General features: G+C 28.9%; 1 protein-coding gene across 1 annotated transcript in view; it reads left to right on the top strand.

The window, feature by feature from the left end:
- The window catches only part of LOC142321129 (uncharacterized), a 72,690-nt gene extending 57,616 nt beyond the window's left edge, over window positions 1–15,074 (top strand). Inside the window, exon 2 of the mRNA XM_075359121.1 lies at window positions 14,896–15,074. Within this exon, the coding sequence (XP_075215236.1) occupies window positions 14,896–15,074 (179 nt within the window). The remainder of the gene's footprint in view (window positions 1–14,895) is intronic.
- The last annotated feature ends 8,416 nt before the right edge of the window (window positions 15,075–23,490 follow it).

Genomic DNA, 23,490 nt, shown 5'->3' with positions numbered 1-23,490 from the left:
TAGAGGCAAGTACCCGCAACACGTACCTCTGTTCCGTAAGACTCCATGGAACGGGACTTGGCCCTAGCGGGCAAGTTGGAGGCAGGTCAGGTTGTAGTGGTGCATTCCATTGCACGTGATCTATCCGGAGGGGACAATGGATGCAAATTTGATTGGGCCGGACTGACAATGCTTTAGTGGTTGATTCGGAAGTTGGGGATTGCGAGGTGGCCTGGGTCATTTCCAGATCCGTACGGCAAGTGATGCAAGATATATAGGATCGACTAGTCTGCTTTTGTGGATCCTCGAGTTGGCTGGGGCAGATTCTACGGTGTTTCCTAAAGTACATGTGGAGGCGGCTGGAGAAGAAACATTATGTGTTTCGGCGTCCCACCACCAATGATCGGGAGGGGACACCCTTGTAGACGCCACTGGGGAGGAATGTAAGACCGTAGTCCCGGTGGGGGATCCATTCGGGGGTTCTCCATTAAAGGCAGGGTGTCAAGACCGGAGTCCCTACGAGGGAGGGGTTCTCCCACTAGAGGCATGGCATGTAACACAGAACAACCGAGTCTCGGCTACCTGGGTGGGACTAGCGCCTACCCAGCAGGTAGTTTGAGGCGAAGCCACCCCTCGGAGCTGAGCTTATGTGTAACTGCGGATCCAACTTTGGGGAGGCGGGGAGATTACAGACGAGAATTAAAAAAAATTCTAAATTTTCTTGGTATTTTCGTTAAATTTACAGTTAAATTTTAGATTAATTTTTATTTAAAAGCTATTTATCTTTACTTATCTTTTTACTAATTTTACTTGTTTTTATTTAGAAATTAAAATTGTAAACTAATAAAACTAAATTAAATAAAAATTTTATCTAATTGAAAGATAATAACTGTTTATATATCTACGTATACCCAAGTCACTAAAGAATTTAACGAAAAAACTTACACTGGAAAAACAAATAAAACATTTTTTTCATGTTTTGATTCCACACATATGTGACATATGTTTTCAACCATGAATGGAATAGTATATATAAGGAATTGGGAAATGAAATCCAATAAATGCTTTTAACGGAATTGTTCCATCCAGTTACTAAAACCCATTCTATTTGAGATGAATTGTATTTTGTCGTTATTGGAAAAATATGTCATTACGTATTTAAAGCGCCGCTTTTAAAAATATTTCTCTTTAATATACAACAATCTATATTATTTATATTTGTCATATCAAATACAGAACAACTCTGAAAGCAGGCCAATTAAAAATATATTTACTCTAATGCAAAAGTAATAATAATAGTAATGTAAAATAATATTTGTTTTTATATTAATAAATTTATACAACAACAATGCCCTGATAATATTATGGCGTGATGGATGTTAAGTACTTGACATTGATACATGGACATATTTTTCCTATTACCGAAATGGACTACATCTACTTGAAGCTTACTAGAGCTTGCTAGGTTACTAGAAGCTAATAACCTAAAAATGTATTAATTTTGATTTAATGATCGAAATTTTTTGGCTATGTTTAAATATTTTTGTGAAGTTTGAAGTTTGAAAATTTATTATAACTGTTGCTTTAACAGTAATCGAAAAGAGTATTTAAATTTGTATAATTATTAATACATTGTTAATTTACAACTAAGAGGAACATAACAATACTTCCACAGAAAATATTAATAGAAAAAATAACTTATTCCTTATCCGTTTTATAAACTGATTATAACTAATATTATCAGAAGATTTAATTTTCATTATTATTGGCTGCTGTTTTATCCCAGTTCACTTTTATTCTGTAACATCTCTTCACAATTCGAATAAAAACCTCTTTATGATAATTTTAAATATAAAAAAAAGCCCAATAATCCAAGATTTTTATAATTTCTTCCTCATAATATACCTTGATAGATTTTGGTAGCAGTTTTATTTTTTTAGGTCTTTAATACTTTATGGAAACAGGGAAGACATGACCGAGAACTGGTAATGGTGGTAAGAGATGAAGAAGTCCGGTTCCAGATGCAGGTGAGGTGACACAAGGCACCTTGACCCCCTGCTCTGGAATATCGCCTTTGATGGGATATCGAGGATAGAAGAACCAGGAAATGTATCCTTAATTGCGTATGCGGATGATCTGGCAATATTGGTGTCAGGTCATTCAGAAAAAGAAGTTGAATCTGATGCAAATGCAATGTTTAAACGGATTAACTCATAGCTTAGGATATGGGGATTATAATTAGTTCCCCAGAATATACAACTTTTTGCGGTGGTAGGCCGCAGGAAAAAACGCCAAATAAGTATAAACGTTGATAGAGTACATATTGGGATAATGCCAAACATAAAATATCTGGAAGTATGGATTGCGTAGTCAGGACTGTTCAACAAACATTTGGAAAAAATCTCGGCAAAGGTAGAACGAGCCATTAATTCACTCAGGAACCTTATGGGGTCCAAATGGTTACCGAGAATTGAAAAGCGTAAGCTTCTGATGGCAACAGCTATGGCTATGACTTTATGTTATACCGATGTGGTAAAGTGCATAAGATAAGAAAAGGAATGTGAAGCGATTGACCTCAATGCAAAGAAGAACCACATTAAAGATAACGACAGCAAATAGAACAGTGTCGGCAGCAGCGGCGAGTATGTTGGCAGGAATGCCTCCCATTCATCTTATAGCTCAACACCAGAAAAGAATACGAATGTATGATAAGAGAGGACGCTAAAACCCTCCTACGGCAACAGTGGAAGGGGGCTTGGGATGAGTCACACACTGGAACATGGACAAGAAGAATGATACCGCGATTAGAGCCGTGGCTGAGGAGAGGTCATGGTGATGTGAGTTATTATGTTGCACAGCTTCTCTCTGGCCATGGAGAATTTGGTGAATATTTACACCGATTTGGGAAGTGAGAGATGCCCAACTATACATACTGTGACCTGGTAGATTCACCTTACCATACATTTTATGAATGTGACAGATGGATCGGATGTAAAGAGAGAGGCCTTGGATGGATAACGTCCGAAAACACTGTAACGGTTTTATGACTCAAGGGGTGGTATAATGAAGTGCTGTAGACGGTTTGGCCACGGAAATTCTTCAGAGGAAAGAAATAGATTTTTGTGACTGGATCAGGGAATAGCAAGTATAAAAAAAAGGAAGAGAATGACCGACACCCGGCTACTAGGCGGGATCTGGAAAAACGACATAGCCGGATTTGGTTTCCTCTCTGGTGGTTTGAGGCAAGCGAGAGGTAAGACAGAGCAGAGTCTTGGTTACTTTGGCGGGTTCCGGGAACGGCATAGCTAGGCCCGGTTACCCCGCCTCAGTGAAGGCGAATGAGATGAATAAAAGATTCGCCCTCCTGGGTTGAGTAATGTTTGAATGCCGATCCGCCAGGGAACAGGAGAAAAACGTCTTTAATACATAAAGTCGTCAAAATTACAGGGTTTAGCGGTTTATGATGTATGATTAAGTTTTAAAATGTAAAATTCCATTAAAGAAGTTAGCTTTATTTTTTCAGTCAAGCGGCAGTTAGATATTATAATAAAAACATGTAATTCCATTAATATTATTTGAAACATATATATGTAAATTAAAGAACAATGCGTAACGTAAATTGACGAAATAAATATAGTAAAATTTACACAATTGTGTGAAGAATCGTGTAAGGGATATATTTTATTAAACGTATTCCTGATGTTCTAAGAAATAAGAAATTGTCTCGTTTTAATGTAATGTTGTACATTATACATAATATGAATTTTAAAATCTTCACTTGATTTCTAATTTTCGCCGAGATGAATTCATTTTTATATTTTCAATATATTTTATCCAGTAATAATAATTATAAAGAAATTGAAACAATCTTTAAGAAGGATACCTATATACTTTTTATCTATATAACTATATTCTATACATTCTGTATAGACCTACATTCTACACTCTTGATGCCTATATTCTATCAAGTTTACTGAAATAAAAGAATAAAAATTTTCAAAAGACAAATAATAATTTTACGAACGATCAAATAACACTGTTTTTAATCTCTTACAGACTTCTGGAAATCTTTCTTGATGTGTACGTAATCACTTTCAAACGGCCACTTTATGAAATCAACCTACTTATTTCTAATTAAAAAAATATAAGATATCGATTTTAATTTTAATTATACGTGAAAAGATTAGTGATTATTCTAGATTTTAAATTAAATTAATTTTGTGAAAAAATTAAAGGATTTATTCTAGCTATTCTCTCTGTGTGTAAAATGCAGTAACGATACTAACTAAATACAGTATGAAAAACAGTTTTTACCTTTATTATAATATCGTAGTAAAATATTTTCAGATAATATTATTAAAAAAATTCTTACTTTTTTTGCTTAATTATCTCTTTAAAATTTTACAAAGAAATATCTTCATAAAGGTCTCAGTATTGCTTTACCACATAGAATGTATCATGAAGTTCGACCGAGGCTTTCATAACCTATTTTCCTTATGAAAATAATGAAAAAATATTATATAAACATTTGTTAAAAAATGCTTCGTTTGCGAATTACGACTAGTGAAATATTTTGCCTGGATTTCAGCTACTAGGTTGAAATGAGGTTTTACTGAAATTTTTGTAACGTTAAGTTGTAGAATTAGTGATTTCTTATGGGGTTTTACTTGAAAAATTAAATAAAATAGGTTCCAGAACACTATTTGCAGGAGTTTTTGAGAAATGTGGCATGAAAACCAATAAACTGGCAAATAAAACCATCCTTTTTTATATTTTACATAAATAACTTTGTTAAATGGGTATTAAATACATATAACTTTTAAATAAAATTGTAGAAAATTTGAAATGAAAATGAAATCGAAGCGAAATCTTTCACTAGCCGTAACTCACTAACAATTAATTTTAGGACATATGTTTATATCAAATTTTTCCATTATTTTTACGATTAGAATAGGTTATGAATGTATCGGGAGAATATCATGATAAAATCGGTACATCTTAGTACCCGGTACGTAAGGTATATACGGTACATCTTAGTTAAAACCTTACTTGAAAATAAGTTTTCATTTTCCGAGAGCTTGTTTCATTTTTTTTTATAATAACAGAGGAGGCACACACGATAGATAAATATATATATATTTTAAAATTACACAAAGATTAGTAATTGTCCTAATGAATAGCAAAACGATGATGCTTCAGTACGTAACCACAAAAAACTAACATAAGATAACTGTTACCATTAAGAAATATTGTCAATTTTTTACCATTAATCATAGCTGTCCGTTACCTCAAAATTACAGTTTTAACCCTCATTATTGCTTTTTTACTTTAGGTTATAATATTCTGCATACTGTTGATTATTCTTTCTCTTTTTAGTATGCATTACCTGTTTCTATTATTACAATCTTTCATTTCCTAGGTAAGACAGGAATGAAAACTTTGGTACAGTTTCACACAGTTATTACAACAAAAAAAAAAAATTATATATATATATATATATATATATATATCACACGCACCTTAAATTCAAAAATTACGTTACTTAAATAAAATTGTTTGAAAAGAAATGGTTTTCTCATTGGTAAACATGGACGCTTGTTGTTGAAGTTTCGATCCAGGATATTTTGGAGCAGAGAACAGATAAAGAAGAAGGAATAATTGGTTCGATGGATGAAGAACGCCTCTTCAAGAAAACTATGAAATGTTGCCTCTTTGATTTCAAAAGCACTGGACTATCCCAAAGGAGTAGGAATTAGGGATTTTTAACAGGCTGGAAATTCTAAAGCATGAGTCTAAAGAATTATGAAAGAAAAATAAATATATTACCTATTTTCTTATTCACTCTGAAGCTGAAGAAAGGCTTATGTAGTAAGGTACCGTATAGTCTACTTACTCTACTATTTGTTTATACGTACTGTATATACATGCTACAGATATTGTACAGTTTATAATACTGTACTATGTAGTGTGTTTACTTTAATTTAAACTTCTAGAAAAATGCAAAGAAAATATAGGTATAAACAAAAATCTAATTTATAAAAGGGTATAAAATCACTTTGTATGCATGTAAGCTAACATTTTTCTACCTTTATCTTGACAGAGAATTTTTCATCAGCACTGTAAGGAAATATTTTTAAAGAATATTTTCAAGGCTATTACTTAAAACAATTTATTTATTTATTAATCCCACTGACTGCTGTGCTCATTAATCGCAAAAATGCTAACAGTCTGGCGTGTTAATACATCTAGTATCGTTCAATGATCTGAAAGGAAATTGTTTACTGAATCTGAATAACGCTGTTACATTTTAGTTAGTTACTGTACAATAACAAATGTATAGTAACTAAACTAAAGTAACAAAACCGCGATACTCTTAATACGAGCTACTCAGCGGAAGGTTGAATACACAATTCCAGCAGGAAACTGAGTCAGTGTGCAGATAAGATTTGGAGGTCAGCGAAAGGCAACGTGAACCAACTTTGATAATTTTCCCTTAACAACCCCAAGTTTTTTTTTTGGGGGATGTATGATCAATGGGATCATGGCGCTCATCAATGATAAGAACGATTGATAAGATAAGATATTACCAAATTTTCAGAAGATAGGTCTTTTGGAAGTTTCGTGTATCAAGGAGCCGTTAAGTAGGATGTCATTAATGCAGTTTGCCGTTTTATCAAAATTCGACCGGGATTTTTCTTTCTATGAATTCTTATCTTTTCTATACATATTTGAAATCGATTTATAGATTCAAGATCTACGAGGATAGAAAATTGAAAAAAAATGATATATGCGTATGGATTTAGCTTCGTTTTGAGTGAAAATTATTAACACAAACGAGTCATAATTAAATTAAGTCATAAAATGGGAAGAATATGGAATATATGAGGGTTATATCTAAATTATGAACTGCTGGGAGATTTCTGTCCTTAAGGTTGGCGAACCTGTGTCGATCATGGCCACGCGAATAATTTACACACTGCATTGCTGTCTGTAAGTTGTCGCGTTGTAGTATTTTTGATTACGTATGAGTCCAGAGAAATAAATCATAATAACAATTTCAATGTTAAGCTATCTGAACAAAAAAAAAAAAAAAAATACATCCTAATAATATTTAAAGGAAACCTAAAAAAAAAATGTAAGCCACCTCTATTACATTATAAAATGAATAGAAAAATCGGTGTTGCCGCCGACTGTGAAATACGTGGAGTAATTTGTTTTTGAACTATCAAAACGTTAAGCTGGCTGAAATTCATAAGCAGTTGGTGCTGTGTACGGTGATAATGTAATGAATGATAGAAACGTACGAAAATGGTGTGAAAGGTTTAGAAATAGAAGAATTAATGCGCATGATGAAGAACGTTCAGAGAAACCCTCGATAATCACTGAGGAAGTTGAAACGTGTCGATGATGAAATTAGAAATTAGATAATCGCTCAACGATTTCTGACCTGGCCTTTCTATTTCCTGATGTTTCAAGACCTGTTATCGGTCGCATTGTTGATGACCATTTAGGCTTCAGAAAGGTTTGTGCACGTTGGTTGCCGCATGGCTTAATGGAACGTCATAAAAAAAATCCGAATGAGATCTGCTTTGGAATTTTTGATGCGCAACACAGAAAAATGTGATGAGCTCTTTAATTCAATTGTTACCGGCGATGAAAGATGGATTGTATATTACACGCCAGAGATAAAGCGGTAGTCAAGTGAATGGCGTCATCCTCAATCACCAACCAGACCGACTAAGGTCAAGCCACAGCCATTTGAACGCAAAGTGATGGCCAAAGTCTTTTGGGATCGGTTTGGCATACTGTTGATTGATTTTATGTCACGTGCAACGACTATAAATGCAAAAGCCTACTGGGAAACTCTACGTAAGTTACGGCGTGCCATTCAAAATCGGTGAAGTGGACGGCTAACCGACAGCGTCGTCCTGCTGCACGATAATCCATGTGCACATGTTGCTGGTCCGACAGTTGATTTAATGAGCATATTTGGATAGGAAATTTACGATCACCCACCATAGTCCGGACTTCGTTCCTTCTGATTACCATCTGTCTGGGAAATTGAAAGAACTCTTGTGTGGTAAGCAATTCGCGAGTGTCGATGAACTTAAAAATGCTATTAAACAGTGGCTAAATGGAGTGGCGGCAGAAGGATACGACAAGGGTATATTGAAGCTGGTGTATCGCTACGATAAATGTCTTAATTCACGGGGCGGTTATATAGAGAAGTAGTATAATATATAATTTAAGAGAAATAAAAAATATTTCTGAAGTTTTTAGATAAAAGTTTTTTTACAATGAAACGGTCTTTACTTTAGACATAACCTCTTGTAGATAATCATATACATTTTTTTCAGTATTACAGTTTAATTCTTAAGCATATTGTAGAACAAATAGAAAACGATAACCGAAGTATTTACATGAATATTAAAAATAAATAGGCATAAATTTGTAGTGTATTGTGTTATACTGAAAGACAAAGAATCATAATTGATTCTTATAATTTATATTATATTGATGAGAGAAAGACAATGAATTAAATTCTAAATCGATCGGAATCATAATAAATTACCTTATCGCTGCAAGATAACACTACATACAAAAATTATATGTGATTATACCATACAATTTTGATAAATTGGCACTGTCTTTGTTGCTCTTTCTGTTGTTTGATTGGTTAAAAAATTAAGTTTTATCACAATTTTATTTCATGTTTTAATTAAAGCAGACCCGGCAATAAATTATACTATATATTTTCCAATTATAACGGAGTATTTAGTAAAAAGATATTTTAATTGTTGTTTTTATTTTTATTGTTTTATTAAAAGAAAATACAGGATATTTTATTTACTTTGTAAATAATCGAAATTTTTTACCCATAACTACCTTCTCTTTTAATAGTACAGTTTGCTTTATTTAAACTACAAAATATAGCTACTAATAGAGCTATTTAAAGGAAAGTAAAAAGTAAAATAAATAAAAATTAGACTACTAAATAAAAAATTAAATTGGATTTTGGTGTATCAAAATTCCATTTTCTACTTAAATATCGATTCAGCTAGAAATAAACGTAATAAATAATGAAATCATCATACTATAGTATAATGTTGTAAATTAATGGTTTATAATGGCTTTCGTGATATTGCAATATTCCAAATTTTGATAATTGCGAGATTGCATGTCTATTAATAGGTGGGCGTAAGTGGTTCCTTTTGTACGCATATAAATAGTGTCCATGCTGTAAATTTACATATTGTCGTTTGTTGAAAATAATGAAAACATATATAACGGACCTAACATAAAACATACTATTTTATATTAGAAATATTAAATATCCGGAGTAAAAGGAAACATTGAAAAATTTTGATTTATAAGCCAAATTACTTGAATATTCACCAAGCATGTGGCGATAAGCATAGATTCCTGTAATAAAAAATAATAAAATTTTAGGTAAATGTGGATTCATACTAGCTTTGCTTTCAAGTTACCACCGCTGGTCTGTTATGTTTCCTCTTCTTCGAAAACTAATGTATAGCAAATTTGATACTGCATTCATCTGGATGCAACAGTATAAAAAAATATACTACAAATAATTTTTTTCCAAAGAATTAAAAGTAAAAGTTGGTCACGATAATAGAAATTATATGCTCTTGGAAAAAATCAAATAAAAATTATTAGTTACACCTTATTTCACTTTTTTCTGAGAGAATTATCTAATAGGATCTACGTAAATATTATTTATATCAATTATTTAAAAAATTTAGCTTCTTTCCGATTTTATATACAGAGAACATTTTATTGAGGATTGGATCTATTAGACGCAAGTGAAGTATTTTACTACTACAAGTTAAATGGCAAGGTCAACTGACATCTTTAATTATTGAACAAAAATTGGATTAAATTAAATTTTGAAATTTTCATGTCAAAAGAATGATCATATTTCCGAGGAAATTGCTCCGTTAGCCAGATGTACTTTTATGTATTGTATATACGTACATATGATGCCGCCCAGGACCTGGAATATCGATGGTAAATTCCGGAAGCGGAAATTATCTACCATGGGGCATTATTATTGTTATAAGTTCTTATTATTAATTCCCAACTCTTATATCACCCTGCCCTTGTCCTTGTCCCTGTCCTTGTCCACTTGTCCCCCTGAACCTGTCCCTGCCTATGACCCTGTCAGTGTCTCTTCCCCCTTTGTTTCCCGCTCCAATCCTGTTTCTCTATCCCTGAATTCCTGTTCCTGTCCCTGAAAATTTTGTGAATTTGTTTAATCACAAGTATTTGACCTAATTAGTCTAGAGTTTCATTTAGAAGTGATTAATATTCTTATGTCTTATAATATGTCATCTCTTATCAACAGTTTTTGAATATTAGATTTCTTATTCTTTATTATTATTATTAATAGTAATAATAGTTTAGATTTATAATTGAATATAAAAAGACACTTGTTTAACGTGCGCATAAAGCCAAGACAGTTTACATGAAGATCTGTAAATGTTTTTTTTTCGTAACTAGAGAGTTGGGAAACATTTCTGAATAAAGTTTATATTTTAGTTACAATTATTTATATATTTATATATATTATATTTATATTTATATTACAATTTCGTCTGTTGAAATTTGGCAATAAAATTATGACATATGTATTCCGAATTTCGACATTGGCAAGATCTGATATATTGTGTGTCTACTGCTGTAGTATTGCGTGTGTGTATTGTATTGTGAGTGTGTGTATTGCGTGTAGTATCGGTGCGTAGAGTTTATGGATAACAATCTTTTTTTATATTGTTTTATTTTTTTCTGGAAAATTAATTAAATGTTCCTACCACATCAAATATATGTGGACAATTCTTTTCATTTTCAATAATTTGGGGGCCCACAATGTCGCGTAAAAATATTGTATTATTTTACGATAAAGAAAATTGTGTCGGTTTGAGGTTAAGCTATATTGTTGTATCGCTTAATGCAGGTTGGCTAATACATACAACCGAATTTTCCTGTAATAGTAAAAGATAAATATGTTCACCATCACTAAAAAAAAAAATACTAGGGAATCCGAATCTGAGAATTTCTTGCTCATCAATGTGAAATTAAGGTAATCTATTCTTGATCCATAGATGTAGTTGTAATTTCATTTCTATCTTCTGCAGGGAAATCAGTCTTGTTGTAGTAATATGGAGAGGAGGTAAAGCGGATGGAAATCACTGAACTGCAAATGTTGATGCTAGCTATCTAATGTGGAACGAGTTAAATGCCAATTCTCAAATTTTGGAAAGGTTTCTAGCAGATCAAGATTTATTTACTATTTCACAATAAATCAGGTCTATCTGAGTTATGTTTTAAACTTGTCTTAGAAACAGTAAGAAAAGGGTTTCTTACTGTTTCTAAAGGGTAAGTAGGTTTCTACAGGGGTAGAATAGATTTTAATAGGATGATTTTTTGTAATCTGAAACAACCTTCCTTCGCTAGATTAAACCATATTTTCGAATGAACAGGTACACGTTAATCAAATTATTTCCAATTATTTCTGTTAGCTGTTTATTGTTGTTATAACTGTTGTGCTTTACTCAACAGTCTCCACTATGAAAATATTTTGAAGGTAACGAAGAATTATAGTACTATGGTTTCATTTGGTTGAAATAGATCAAGTATTCTATTTCAAAAAATAGAAATCGAAAACAATTGGACCAAACAAAAGAAACTTTTTAGCAAGTCACATATGACTAAACAAAAGTAAACAAACAAATAAATACATATATATATATATATATATATATATATATATATATATATATTCATAACATATTATAACATTTTTCAAAATAGGAAAGTGGGGAGTAGCCCTGAGTAAGATATCAAGAACTAAGATTAAAAGCAATTGAAACGAATTTAAATGGAAATATAAAAATACTAAACAAAGAGTAGACTTGCTGACAACGATTGTTAGAACGTCTTATTTTCAGGTGAGTATAAAAATATCTTAAGTCCCTTAAAATCATATTGTTGTTTACAACACATTTTATAAATCAATAATTTTCTATCGAAATTATAACTCGGTTATAATTTTCAAATTTTCATCAACGAAAAGAAATTCTACAATTTTATTTATTTAATCTCCATAGCTGATGCGCTTCAGTAATGAATTTATTTAATTTGTTTCCTGTAATAACTATATTACCGCATTTTACAACATGTACGCATTTCTACAGAGACATATCTCCAAGATAAAATGGGACCTTTTGAAGGAAATTTAATCTAGTTTTCAATATTACTTCTTGCTATTCGCTGAGATGTATTGAAATCTATAGATATGAATGGTAATCATACGTCTAATACTTCAAGGTTAAATAAATTTCTAACAAGGATACTATTTTAACTAAACATAAAATTTAAAACTCTCTACCAAAAGTAGTCAGGATAAATATTCGTTATATATATATATATAGCACTAGTGGACGTCATAAATCAACTTTCATGCAAGTATGTATCAATAGACGCATACATTCTTTATTTTTTATATAATAATTTTACTTGTGTGTTAAGATATTCTACCTTTCAGAAATAACTAAATTAAACTTATACGAACTCATATGCGGAGATAAAGCATAAAAACTACTCATAATATTATTTTAACTGCATTAGGAATAAATTTGAATTCATCGGGTTTACAAACATGCTCATTCCAAACATGAAAATAGAAGAAAAAAGAAAAACGTAATAGTCATACAGAAGTATAAAACTAATTAAATCCGTAAATTTAATATTTTACTTTAATACAAGACACATCCATCATACAAGTAAAATAAAGAATATAATATAAAAAAGCAGGTAGTGTAACATATGAATTTTTTTTTTGTAAATTTTCACTACAAAAAACTCTTTAATCACTTTCTCTCACCGTTTTACTAATAACTTTAACTTCAAAAAAACACACGTCTGATGTGTGGAAGAGAAGCTTGAAAATATTTGTCACACTCAAATATAATTGAGTTTAAAAGGACATAATGAACGCTGTAAGGTTATATAACACTAATTCTCGTTTTTCCCTTGCAACCAAAAAAGAGCGGTGAACTTCACAAAAACCACTCTTGGTACCGGCAAACAAAAGCTCTTGAAAACTGTACTATTATATTATCGCTTGAAAGAGAAAAGTCATTTTTCGCACACGCGGAACATTTCAGTACACTTTTCATGATACGATAATAATTACTAGGGAGTAAAATTTTTAATGGTTGATGTAAGCGTATTGTTATTATTTATATAGACTTGTAAAATTTTAATGAATTTTTAAACGTATTTCAATAAATGAATCAAGACTGAACACTGAGATTATACTTGATATACCTCTGACATAATTTTATTTATTTTCTATTTAATGGAATAATATTTTACAATTGTTTTAACCAGCAACAATGTAATTACACAATTGGTTTTACTCTAATAAGATAATAACCCATAAATTGTTAAGCTGTAAATAATCACCAACAATACTGAATAATAAATAATTACAATAACGAACAACGGTATTTTGTTAAAATTATTTACTCTATAGGAATATAAATTAAAGTTTTAATTGTGTAAAATTTCTATACAACGCTGGATTGGTTATAATTAATTAGGGTTTAATGTTGGAAAAATTAATAAATTAATAAATTAAAAAATAAGAGTATATACTCAAAATATATTTTGAGTATATACCTGCCAAAAATATATTTAGCCAGGCATATAGTAAATATTTATTAGATTATTAAATAAATAATTTCTTAATTTATAGACTGAAAATTCCTTACACCTGTAAATTCTCTAATTTTTCAAGTAGCATAAAACTTAAATTTTTCTGGATCTGAATTGAGCATCTAGATGTGTTTTTTCTGATGCTATAGTGGTGGGTTAAGTTAGCATATTGTATAAGATTACACGTACAGGCTTTTATTTTACGGAATAATTAAATGTTCTTTCGATGTTATATTGAGAGTAGCTAATTTTTTTCTCTGATAAAATGTCCATTCTTTTTCGCAGTTTCAACTTAGACTAGATGTAAGTACATAAAATCAATATCTTTTTCATTTACTATCATTCCTATCGAAACTAAACTCGTGAAACTATCACGCAGAATAAAAGTTTCTTAAATATATATTGGAATCACGTTCAGTTGAACGTGATTCCAATATAATAATAATATAATTTTGCATTATTTTGAATAATTATTTTAAATAATATAATATTATTTTGAATAATTTTGCATTACAATCCTGTACGGTTCATTGTAATACGTAATAAAGTAGAGTAATAAAAGAAGATAAAACATGATGACAATTATTATGTGTTTGAAATGAATACTACAATCTTAGATGGATAAATCATTTATTTTCGTAACTGCAATACTGGAGAGTGAAATCTATTTCAGGTCACCGCATAAGCTTAAAGTTTGTAGGTGGGAATATAATAAGCAACTTTGGTGCGTTCTAAAATATCCCAAGTCCGACCGGGATATTACCATACGTGTAGTAAATTGTTAAAATTATTTTGGTAAAATAATCTAAAATATTTTATATCATACTCATTTTGTAGAGATGAAGTAAAGAACATCATCTGTACAAAAAATAAAATTACACTAGAGAACAATGATTCTGTAGCAAGGTCAATATTTGATGAATTCTATGTAGTTTTGGGCACTAATTTTTAATATGAAGTCAGAATTTCCCTATCGGCCTGAAACTTTTTGTAATTCCTCTCCTATCTTCCGGCAAGTAGGCTAAATGTGCATGAAAAATGCAAGTAAAATATATTATTTTTTTATTTTATTTATTTCTGCAGTTAAGTTTCTAAATAAATTATAATTTATTTGAGTATAATATGTATTTATGTATGTGTTTATAATAGTATAATGATGTGAATCTTTAATGGAAGCTTTGGGATATACGCAACACCCTGATGATTGGCGTCTTTTTATAGACTCCTCAAAGCGTAATTTGAAAGTAGTCCTTCTTTATGCTGTTAATAATATCACATCAACCTCTTTATCTCAAGCAGCTCACTTGAAGGAGACGTATGAAAATATGAAACTTGTTGAATATAATTCAGTATGACAAATATATTTTTAGCATATTTATGGAGTCCTGGAAGTGATAGCCCTATTACTTTGTTTACAACTTGGGTATACTATAGTTTGTTTTTTTCTTGTAAGAAGGAGACAACAGAAATGGGAAGAAGTATTATGTTAAAAAAGAGTGTCCAAAAAGAGAAACATTGACTGTAGGAGAGAAAATGTTAAGAGTTCAATACTTGTAAAACCTGAAAGTCGCTACTGCAAACAAAGTTAGATTTAATGAAAAATTTCGTTAAAGGAATTTCGTGACGGTTCTGAATTATACATTTTAAAACCAAGTCGTTAATATAAATGATATTAAGATAAATGAAAGAAATGCTAAGTATAAGAATTTAATTAAATGTTCACTCAATAAAATAAAAATTTATATATTCAGGTTGTTCCTTATAAATTACTTCTTAGGACATACAAAGAATATAAATTCGACCACCTTAAATAAGCAAGTGGCATAATTGTCTTTTATCTGGAAGGGTAATCATTCTAAGCTTAGCATTTTTAGCACGGTAACAAATTCGTTTATTATTATTATGGACAGTTATTTGCAATACCTTAAAATTAATAACATTTTTAATTTAGAAATACCGGATAATTCAGATTGAGCGTCGGCTTAAAATTCATTTGCTTTTCCCCATATTTTATTATAAATATTTTTTTAAAAGGAAATTTTTCCACATTTCTATAATTCAGTGATAATTACTATCTCACTTTCTCTCTTTAATTACAAATGTATTCTTAACCAAATCAATTTGTCATAATAAAAACGAAAGTAGAAAATTTAATTTGTCAATGTGAAAATAAATGTTTGAATTTGTATTGTTAAAATGATTCGTTTTTTAAAAATCGATTACAGTACTATATTCTAACATAAAAACAATGAAAATAAATATCCGAGCTAGCTTTCCTTCTGATTTAAAATTTTCATAGATTGCTTATAAATTATTTCTCCATAAAATGGATGTCAAATAGAAAATGCTATCCGTTATTCTTTATATTCAAAATAATTGTTTATTTTCATGTAATTTTACTTTATAAATGAAGAAAAATTAATAGAGTAATACTGCGGGTAAGTTTATAAACATGTAACTTTTATTCAATTGCATCTAAAATGAACTACGAACGTGAAGAGAGAATGAAAATTACAAATAAATAATAAAACTTATTACTAAAGCGGAATAAGAGGGTTTGTTAAAGAATGTTTATGTTTAACGTATAGTGTATGCTAGTTTTGTAGTAAAAAAATTATTTTACAAGATTAAAGGCATCCTTTCAGCAACATTTACTATAATTATTTCCATTTCAAGTACACAATTGACACTTTTAAATTTATTCACACATAAGCCCATTATTGTCCTCTTCAGTAGATCTCTAACTTTGCCTGCCTTAAACATCCTTTCAATAACTGCATATTTTTCTAACTAACTAATAATAATAACTAATTTTCCTGAGGTTTCACTACACAAATTTACTCACCAATTTAAACAACTTGGTGCGATCAACATTTAATTAACTCACTAAAGTAAAGAGTGGTTTCTAGAATCAACATGTAGTAGTTTCTTATGTTATTTTCCACCATTCACTTTATATAAAAATTCTGATTTTTTTTTTTTAGTATTAACATGCATCAAAGTTACAGGCAGTAGCTTCATAATCCGGGAAGCGATAACAGTGTCACATTTTCCAGAATGTGATCTTTTTAGCATGTTTAGTCAGATAATCTCTAAAGTTATCCATGACTGGCATATTTAGTTTTCACAGCAATCCTCTATGGCTCCAGTTCCCTGACATATTTTCCCAATCTATAGCCGACTTTTTATTCTTCTAATTTTTTTTCTTGATACATAATATAACTACACTTATAAACGTTTTACCCTTAACTAGACTCTTGCATTTTTATATAAAATATGAGGGTAACATTTTCCTTCTTGCAATTACTGCCAGAATAAAAGAAAACAATGTAAAAGTTTGTTTTCTTATTCTGATAAAAACTATTGTAATATTTATTTTAATTTAAAAATTACTAAACATAATGCTAATAAAGTAATTTTATTCAATATATATAAAAGAACAACGAGCGTAAAATCAATTTTTGTATTTCTTTTAATCAGAAACTTCCTTCCTTTGTTCCGTTTCAAAGTAAATAAAATATCCCGTATTTTCTTTCAATAAAAATGAAAACAACAGAAAAAATATATTTTCACTAAATTCTCTGCTATAATTGGAAAATATATTTGAAAAGTATAATTTATTGCCGGGCCTGCTTTAATTAAAACATGAAATAAAAATATGACAAAAGTTCGTTGTTGGTGATTAACCAATCAAACGACAGAAAGAAAATCAAACCACAGTGACAATTTATCAAAATCGTATGGTACAATCACATATCATTTTGGTGTGTGGTGTTATCTTGCAGCGGTAAGATAATTTATTATGATTCTGACCGATTTAGAATTTCATTCTTTGTCTTTCTCCCACCAATATAATATAAATTATAAGAATCAATATAAGTACAATATAAATTATCTCCACCAATATAAGAATCAATTATGACTCTGTCTCTCAGTATAATATAACACTAAGATATCAGTATGACACTACTACCGTAGTATCATGTGTGTACCTTATACTACCATACATGTTCAAATTTATGCTATTTATTTTTAATATTCATGTAAATATTTCAAAATAATGTCATGTAATGTAATTTCATAAAACAAAATTATGCTTAATAGAAAGAAACCTTTTACCACTTACGAATTATATGAATAAAGCGTCAAAAATAGTATAAAATAAATCTATTAACATTCTTCAAACAAACAAAGATGGAGATTTTATTGTCCAATGTTAGCGGACTAACAAACTGAGATGGGTAGAAAACTCAATTCCTTATTTCTTTTTTCGAGGTTAGATTACTCGAAACAAAGTTACAAATAAATTATATTTCCGCAGAAAGTATTCTGCAGCAACAGTGCAACCACACCTGAGGCAATTCAGAAAACTGAATAGGGATGAACTCTAAGTAATCCAATAGCATTGCTGTTAAAATTTAAGTGACAATAAAGGCATACTATTTTCAATTTTTTATGAACCGGGAATTCACTGTACCGCTGATTGATCGGCAGTGTTATTAATCACTACTTAATAGATTAGATATAAATTTATCCTCGGGACCATTTCTTGAAAAGTTTAATGAAGTTTAATTTCAATTTTAATTTTCATTGAAAAACTTTTTTTTGAAAGCAGATTGATTTCTAAAAATCTTAGTCATTAAAAAGATTACATGCAGAAATTGCAATAATAAGTTATTATTTTTATATACATTGAAAACTTCATAGAAAAATGGATAGGTATCAGCTAATTATACGGATATGTTATAATAATATAATTGAAAGTTGTGTTAACAAAATCAAAAATAAGTTACGATACCTTTGGTTTCAGACTAATGAAACTCTGTATGAAAATTTTGGTTACATAAAATATATAGATGGGTAAGATTAAGTATATTAAAGTTTATGTTCGATGAATAAAATAAAAAATCTTGCCTACTTATATTATTACGTTACGAAGTGAGAAATCTAAATATATTTATTCAAGTACATTTCACATTATAAAATACACAGTTAATAAAAAAGAAGTTAGTAACAGATAAAAAGTTTATTGTAAAAATTTTATAAAATAATTTTTTTTTTTAGGATTATTTAAATATGTGTGTTTGTCTGTGTGTCTGTCTCTCTCTCTCTCTCTCTGTGTTTACACACACACACACACACACACACACACACACACACACACACACACACACACACACACACACATACACATACACATATGTTTTATTTTAATTTATTCAGAGTGAAAATTAATTTACATATTGAAATATGTAGTACAGGTGTTTTCATTTTATTAAAACATAACTTTAAAACCAAATATTGTACCCACAAACCGTAATTAATTTATTTAGTAAACAAAATTTCCATATCATACCATTTATTTGTTATTGTTATGAAATTCTGTGTGATTTAAATCAAAAGTACCAATTCCTGAACGTTAAAGCGTAATAAAAAAATTGAGTTTCTCTATAACAGGCTAAATAAAATACAGATATGTAAAGGAAGTTTTCAGAACACGGATATCAGATTAATTTTAAGCTCTTACCTAAAAAGCAGACAAAATATAAACATACTCGAATCTTGTTATAAAGTATACAAAGTAAATAAAACTATACCTGTAAATACTGTACTAATATCCTTAGTGATTTAGGTTGAGTACGATCGCATTTAATTCTGTCCCTGTAATAAATTATAATAAAAATAAATCTTTCTTTTATTATTTTTTTTTTTTTACTATTTCCATTGTTTTATTTTAATTCACATACATATTATAAGAGTTAGAATAAAATTATCGTATATAAATTTGCTTTGGCTAAAAAAATTATTGGACCGTAAATTTTAAAATCATGTTTGATAGAATTATTTATTAATCCTTTACTTCAGTAGTGTTTGTTTTTTTAAACTGATTTTTACTTAAACATTTTGAAAAAAATGAATTTCTAATTTAACTCAATAGCAAATAAACGGATATGAACCCGTTCATTAAATAATTTTAGTATCAAAAATATTTTGATATGAGCACTGTACCTCAATAAGGTCTTGTGGAGAGGTAAATTTTAACATACATTGTTAACAATTTATATAATTTTATTAAAAAAAGATCAACTTTAAATGTCTATAACACTTTTTCTCAGGTATTTTTAGACTAATATTATTTCTAAAAAGATTTAATAAATTATTATATGGATAAATAAAAACACCAATAATACTTCCTCTGCCTTTTTAAGCAGAATTATTTCTTTCAGGCATAACGGTTGAAAATTATCGTTAATTTTTTTTTTTTTTTTTTCATTAACAGTAAAGAGGATTTCTACAATTTTTATTTTGTCATCATTTAGTGAAATGATGAAAATATAGATTTATATTCAAGATAAACAAAAATTGTATAATTATTTACCTGAGTAAAAAAAAAGTAGTATTTCCAACTAGTGTTTTGATGCAGCTTTAAATTTCTCTACAACCATTAAATGGTTACTTTGGTTTTCCTTGTTTATTGATTGAAAACCGTTTATCACTAAACGTCACTAAAAGTGACATATTTATAACCAAGGTCAATATCAAACACAAATCTAAATAAAATATTGTTTATTTGTAATTTTTCCTTCAATTGAAGTCAGTCCATAATAAAACCATTTTATATAGGTATTTTTTTATTTAAGTTGCAGGCAACGCAATAATTCCTTTTTTCTTAAATATTACAACTCAGGTTAGGCACTTTATAGTCCTTGATTATTTAAGAAGGGTTCGTGTATAGATAATAAATATTGAGTTGGTTTTACGTTTTATAGTAAAACTAAAAAGATATATGAAAAACTAATATGGGAAAGAGGGGTAAACGTTTTCTTAGTAAACTAAGAAAAATGAGATCGTTTGGAATATAAGAGTTCAGAAAAGTGAGTTTTTGAAAACTTCTACAACAAATAAGAATCAATTTTTGAAAAATTGACAAAATTAGGTTAGGTATTTGTATGTTACAAAATTAAACTTTTAAGGTATCTGTTTAATTTGTGGTTAATATTTTTTTATTACGAAAATAAATTCTACTTTTTTTTTTTGAAAATGAAACACAGAAAAACGTGGCAGCCAATAAGATGAAACAGTTCATTGAAAATTTATGACTTGAAATATAATTCTTAATATCTTATCAATAAGAATCATAAAAATTTCTTAAACGATAAGGCTAGAACTTCAATAAACGTAATGAAAATAGTGTTACGTAATTTTGCAAATGTAAAGCTTCAGTTTTTTATCTTACTTTCTCGAGTTACATTCTAACACTTGCGTGTGTATATATATATATCTCACGAATGACTGAAGAATAGGTTATGAAAATAAAATTATACGAACCCGATAGCGTTTTCTTAGACAAGCTTTGTAATTTAATCTTTTTAATAAACAGTCCTGATCGGTTGAACTACGAGTTCAACTGATAATTTTAAACTCTTTTTTTTATCTTATGATAACTATTTGTGTGAATAAATTTAAAGTAGGTGATTTCGTGAGACTCAGTGTGTCATAAGCAGGCTATATTATTAGATTGCTATGAGATAAGAAACTTTTACATATTAAATTATATATTTTGAAAAACATACAAGTTGTTGTATCTTAAATATAAATCACCACCTATGACTTGGTGAGAGATAACGTAATATATTTTATCCAATAGGAATTTCAGGGACTTAATTTTTATCTGTGATTTAATGATTCGCAAAAAACAATCCATCAACAGGGAAAAATCCATTTTTCTCTTCTTTATTTTTTTATTTTTTTTTTGAAAGTCGACAGGTATTAATAGAAAAGAATATTGCATTTCATTTGAAGGAAATTTTTTAACTGATTTTAAGAAATAATTCCTATAAAAAAATAACTACAGCTGAGTTGTAACAGCGGTAATACAACCTGCTGTCTGGAAATATAATATTAAAAAATAAATTTAAAGATGGAATCAATCTGATAATAAAATATCTTAGGTTTTTAAAATAATATTATGTATCATTGATTTGTCTTTATCCACATTATTTATAGCCTTATAAAAATTTGTTATATAGAGTCAAAATGTCAAGTTAAATCATAACTGTTGTATTACTCAGCTTTATATTTTTCTGTAGAGGAAGCTAAATACAAAAAAAAAAACCTTCCATTACGTAACTTCCCTTCATTCTGGTACGTACATATAAATATAAACTCACATAGGAAATATTTGCACATAAAACGACGATACTGTTATAACCACAACATTTTGTACAGGATATAATATTAATTTTACGTATATCCGGAATATACTGAGTTTCATGCATTACACAGTAGTATATAAATGAAAATTTATAACGCACAATTGAAAACACAAATAAAGAACGAATGAGTATAAAGTACAATATAGCATTCAGAGGAGAAGTATATGTTAAACAGTGAAACATGTCTTAAACCTTTAACGGAAATGAAAGTTAATTTTTTTTTTCACGGAAAATTCTCTAATTATTTTTAAATGAAGTTAACAAAATCTAGTTTGATTTTTCTATTTATGTTATCACTATTAAAATCACAGGTTAAGTTTATATTCCAACACGAACGTATACTTTACATACATATAAAATAAACCTTTCAGTAATGGAAAATGATTCAAAATATTAAAACCATTTTATCGCTGCTAAGAAAATAATAGTAGATCAAGAAAAAGTGGAAAACTTTGTTTGGACTGGATATTACCATATTCAAACCACGATAAACAGCTGTTGGTTATTATACAAAGCCTCAGAAACATCAGTAAAATTTATAATAAGACTTTCACGAAAAATATCTTTATTGGCTTTCCTATCACAAGCTCATACTAATAAATATTGACAAGCATTAAGAAAAATAAATTGTTGTTAGATCTTGTGGAAAAGTGATATTTTATATCACGATAGTATTCACATACTAGATAAAGTATTTCGTTATTATAATACAACTATTAACACATAAATAAATTTATTACATACTTCCTTTAATATCTTTTTAAATACTGTTTTTTTATGTAGTTATAAGAGATTTTTTTTTAATTTATCGTTCAAAACTGCGTATTCAAAAAAGAATTGAATTCATTAACTGTAAGAGGAGATGTTAAACAGCGTAAATATTATAAAAAAACGTTTTTTTTTTGTTCAAGTTATAAAAATCGTATAAAATTGTACGTAAAAAACGTTCTGTGACATAAATAATTTTAAAAATCAGCAAATTGATCTACGGAAAGTTACGTGAGTTATAAACAGATCTCAGTAAAAAATTACAAAAAAAAAAACGAACAAGTAATTATTTAAATTAAATTTTATTTATTAAAATTTTACATCACTTTATATCATTAATGATTATTACGTAATTAATGCTTTTCTAACAGAGTAAAATTTTTTGACATTGTAAATACTTAAACGACTGGCTATATCAAACTATTTACTTTAAAAAAAATTATAAAAAAATGAAATTTTAGGTGTAGAAATTAGGAAAACACCAGAAGATTTCTCTTTTGTTTCGTTACATTTTTAACAGCATTTTATAAAATAAAATATTTATTAATTTTCCCACCAAAATATTCTGTGAACATTTTTTTTCTTCATATAATATAAAATTTAAAATACTTTAATTTTAATCTGAAGATGAAGGCTAGCCATCGAAACTTTAAGAAGTTTAACGCATTTGTTAAAAATGCGTTAGTAATAGATTGATCTTTTAGAAATTTCATACATTAATACGTAATATATGTGTATATATTAATACAAACATTTTTAATTCGGTTTGCGAATGGATTTTTTAATC

Source organism: Lycorma delicatula, chromosome 3, assembly GCF_047948215.1.
Source record: "Lycorma delicatula isolate Av1 chromosome 3, ASM4794821v1, whole genome shotgun sequence".
Taxonomy (NCBI): domain Eukaryota; kingdom Metazoa; phylum Arthropoda; class Insecta; order Hemiptera; family Fulgoridae; genus Lycorma; species Lycorma delicatula.
Note: the sequence above shows the minus strand (reverse complement) of the source record. Positions and strands in the feature narration are given on the sequence as shown.